Raw genomic sequence first — 4724 nt, 5'->3', positions numbered from 1 at the left:
AAAAAAAAAAAGATATATCTTCTGTTCAAAGCCCTGAAGTCTTTCTTATATAAACCTTTCCTTGACCCTCCACAACAACGAACTAGTACTATATTTGTCCTTCTGTGATTAACTTATTTCACTCAGCATAATGTCCTCCAAGTTCATCCATGTTTTGTGGTGTTTTGCACACTCTATATTATTTTTTAGTGCTGCATAGCATTCCATTGTGTGTATACCATAGTTTGGTCATCCACACTTCTGCTGATGGACACGTAGGTTGTTTCCATCTTTTTGCTATCGTAAATAGTGGTGTGATGAACATGGGTGTGCATATATCTGTTCCTGTTCCAGCTCTCACCTCTCTAGGATATATACCTAGTAATGGGATTGCTGGGTCAAATGGTATCTCAAATTCCAGCTTTCTAAGGAATTGCCATACTGCTTTCCACAGTGGTTGTATCACTTCACAGTCCCACCAGCAGTGTATGAGAGTCCCAATCCCTCCACATCCCTGCCAGCATTTGTTATTTTCTGTCTCATTGAACCTTGCCATCAGCACTGGGGTTGAACTCTTTCTTTTTTAACTGTTTATTTAAGTACATAGGTTACTAGCTTAGAGCTCAGCTTTGAAAGCCAGACTTCTTCAATTTCAGGTCTGGCTCTGCCACTTAACAGGTCTGTGATCTTGGCAAGCTATTTAACTTGTGTGTATGGCACTTCCCTAATTGTTAAAATGAGAGGGACTGACACAGTGGCTGTGATGATGGCCTCAAGAATGACAATGATTGTGAGAAAGCACAGAACTGGGCAGTGTTTTCTTCTGTTGTGTACAGGGTCACTATGAGTCAAAACTGACTTGACAGCTCCTAACAACAACAGTACCTACCTTGCAGGGTTGTTTTGAGAAATTTGATAAGTTAACATGTTAATTGTGTCACAGTACCCTGGACATAGGAAGCTCTCAATAAAAGTTATTATTATAGTTATTATTATTAGAAGCCATACAAAAAATATCACCTAACCTAGAAATTCCTCATGAAAAACACAAAGCATGCATTTCAACTGATTTTCATTTATTCCTGGCTATTAATCCCCTGAATCAAGAGATGACTTTTAACTTAAATTTCTATATTTGGCATAGAATCAATTTGGAAATTTAAAATTGCATTTATCTCGCCACTTCTCTCTGTTGTCCTTAGAGTGAGGGAACGTTTACCAGCAGAATCATCTCATATGAGCTATGTAGCTTCAGCTACAACCTACTAGTGGTTAGAGGGCTATAGAGCCTGACACCAATAGCAGTTCTGCCCTGAAGGGACATACACGCACATGTACAGTGCAGCTATTTTCCTTGGCAATGTTTTAAAGGGTGGAATGATCATTTCATTTGAGAGAGAGAAAAAAAAAATTTTAAAGATGATACACCTGTATTGAGGTGGAGCACAAAAGCCCACAGAAGACAATTGGAAGAACACTTTCATGGTTTTGAGAGTGCATAAGGCAAGGTTTTCTTTTAGGTTCATTGAAAAATTTCCAGGTTTTCTCTCTAATTACAATAGGAATAAAACCACTGTATGTAATAGCTTGCCATCTAATGAATGCACTGCTCTCTGTCTTTGGAAACATTACTAAAAATAACCACAACAGACTCCAATAAGCTTGATATTTGTGTATATTTGAAGACTCAAAATTCAATCCATTAAAACAAACAAAATTTTGTTTATAATTTTAGTGGAATTTTGTCAAAAACTGAAAATCAACATGTTAGAAATTAATTTATGGAGCATTAGGAAGCAGGTTTTATTTTAGCATTATTATATATCATTTTATAGTTTTATAGTTTTCAACTTGATTCAATAAACATTTATTACATATTTCTAAGTATAAAACAAGTGAATGAAAAATTAATCATCCTTGCCAATAATAAAGACCTTTTAATTCTGAAAACCATTTATACTTGAATCTGGTATTTTCAGTGATGCTTCCTTTTAGTCTTTCTCTTGTGTTTATCTATCTATCCTTTTTTTTCCTAGTCCAACACACTGCCAATTTTCTAAACCAAGGACAACTGCTATATGTGTTTTTCCACTTTTCTAGAAAACTGGTGCTTAAATAGACCACATAGAGGGCATTCTGAGAGACAGCTAGTGGATTAAAAAGACTGTTGGAGCATGGCTGAGGGATGAAAACATATCCAACATATTATTTAACTTTTAAATGACTAATATAGTTCAAATTTTCTCTTTAGTTACTAAAACTAAAATGTTAGATATTAAGAAAAATTCTCTTGACATCCAATGAAAAAGCCTTCCTTTGATGGCTAGGTGTACATAGCCAGTTTTATTTATCACATTCTGCGATGTGTTCACATTTTCAGTTCATCACTGTGAAGAGTGCAAGGATAATGTTTTTTGTATTTTTAATATGTACATGTTTCATTTAGATGCTTTTCCCAACTCACCAATTTCGTTCTGCAGAGAAAGATTCCGAGACAAATTTCTCAGCAGGGAGACAGCAGTTTTCTTCACATTTGGGTCACCAATATGCAACATCTTCCGGGTGTGCTGAAGGCCATTTTCCTTCTGGACAACTGTCTGAGCTACTGAAGTTGGCATCTGTTTTGTAAGATATGTATTATAAATGCTATTGCATTTGCTTTCATGGTAATATTAAGTTTTCTGTAGAGTACTAGAAGTGGAGTGAGATGTTTTAAAAACCATTTGGAGCTGTGATGAAACCAGTCTAAAAATGATTTCTTAATAGGTTTCCAAATTATTGAATACAAATAGTTTATTCTGAAAAAATGTATTGGGCTTTTAAAAGAAGGACTGTATTGCTAATTAGGTCATCTGTCATTCTATCCTCTGTGTCAGAGGCTATGGGTACAAACTACTGGCCTAGGTCCATGTCTACTAGGCAATACTTACTTGAAATTATGCTGGCTTTCTACTTTCAGGGGGTCTGAATACTGATTAGACCCTTCCTAGCATCAATTAACCTCCAACAATACTAAGGTCTTAGCTTGTGTATGCAACTTTATATCAGATTTTATTTAAAGTCAGTTTGGGGCCATCACAGCAAAATTTCTGTCATTACTGGCCACTCTTCAGGGTGTCTAATCTTCTCCATCTTATCTCAATGCTGCTTGTTATTTCTCTCCCTCTAGTACTGCCCTCCTCCTGACACTTCTCCATCTAGAAGAGTTTTTATTCATTTATTTATGCTTAACTTTTTATTTTATTGTGGTAAATATACATGTAACAAAACATTAGACATTTTAACCATCTTCGCATATACAGTTCAGTGACATGATGCTCCTCTTATTGTATAACCATCACCCTTATTCATTCCAAAATTATATGATCACCCTTAATAGATACTCAGTGTCCCCTAAGCATTGAGTCCTTCTTTCCCTCTCCCTTTTACCCGTTAACCATTTGTAAACTTTGGCCTCTATACCTCCTGCCTAATTGTGTATATTTCATATTAAGTAGAATCATACAGTATCTGTCTTTTTGTCACTAACTTAGCGTATTTTCAAGGTTCATAACATGAATCACGACTTTCTCTTTATGGCTGATATTCCATTACACTACACTTCATTTATCCATTCCTCAGCTGATAGGCATTTAGGCTGTTTCCATTTTTTTGGCTACTGTGAATAATGTTACAATGAATACTGTTGTACAATGATCTGTTTATGAAGAAGAGGGGTTTTTAACAGAGTTCAAGGATAGGCTTCGGGGAGGGGCAGGAGAGTCCCTACTTTTGTTTTTATAATCAACTTTTCCAGGGAAAGAGCCCATAACTTTATTAGATTTTCAGAGTCTCCATGCCTTTAAAAACTTTCATAACCACTACTGTAGAATGCTTGTTCTATTGTATACAAACTATACTTTGTCTTCTTCTAATTCACAGAACATTGCTACAGGCTATTTGATCTCCTCTGAGGAGACTTCTCCTATCTAGAGAGACGCTCATTTATTCAGCTCAATGCCTGTGTCTTGATTCAGAAAGTTGGTTTGGTATTCCCCTCTCTTCCAATGACTTTTCTAGACAATTTCTTCCTTCAAATGCAAAAAGGTCTGTCCTTCTGAGTCACTGCCATCCAGCTCTATGACCCCTATCACATTTTGTTTGCCAAGACCCATTAGTCCTTCACTAATATTCACTAAAGGCTTTCAAACTTGGATCAGTACCCTCTTCTCCACCTCAAGTTCTGTCATCTCAGATGACACCAGAATCCATGTAGATGACCAAACTGATTACTTCACAGTTCCTGCTGTTGTTTTTGTGAGGTTCTTACTCACAGTGACCCAATGGACAACAGAACAAAATCTGCCCAGTCCTGTACCATCCTCAGAATCATTGCTACGTTGCAGCCCACTGTTGGAGCTACTGTGTCAATCCATCTTATTGAGGGTTTTCCTCATTCTCGCTGACCATCTACTTTACCAAGCATGATGTCCTTCTCCAGGGTCTGGTCCCTCCTGATAATGTGTCCAAAGTATATGAGATGAAGTTCCTACACCTCCTAAAAGTTACTGTGGTAGTTCCACAGTAGTTTGTATGCCAGTTTGGCTGGGGCTGGTTGAGTGGCTGGGCAGCTGGATGTAGTATTCCCCATGATGAGACTGGTAATCAACTCCATGGTGGATTCTACTGTGAGCAGCTGAGTAGCTGCCTTAGGGATGTGGTCTGCTTCCTGTAAGAAGGAGAAGCCTTGGGGAATGGTCTCTATT

At 37.2% G+C, this 4724-nt stretch overlaps 1 protein-coding gene across 1 annotated transcript in view; it reads right to left on the bottom strand.

The window, feature by feature from the left end:
* The window catches only part of PKP2 (plakophilin 2), a 143183-nt gene that overhangs the window by 7951 nt on the left and 130508 nt on the right, over positions 1–4724 (bottom strand). The window contains exon 10 of the mRNA XM_007943189.2: positions 2444–2597. Within this exon, the coding sequence (XP_007941380.1) occupies positions 2444–2597 (154 nt within the window). The remainder of the gene's footprint in view (positions 1–2443; positions 2598–4724) is intronic.

This window comes from Orycteropus afer, unplaced genomic scaffold (genome assembly GCF_000298275.1).
Source record: "Orycteropus afer afer isolate SDZICR_OR568_19922 unplaced genomic scaffold, OryAfe1.0 scaffold00100, whole genome shotgun sequence".
Lineage (NCBI taxonomy): Eukaryota > Metazoa > Chordata > Mammalia > Tubulidentata > Orycteropodidae > Orycteropus > Orycteropus afer.
This window is presented reverse-complemented; position numbering and strand designations above follow the sequence as displayed.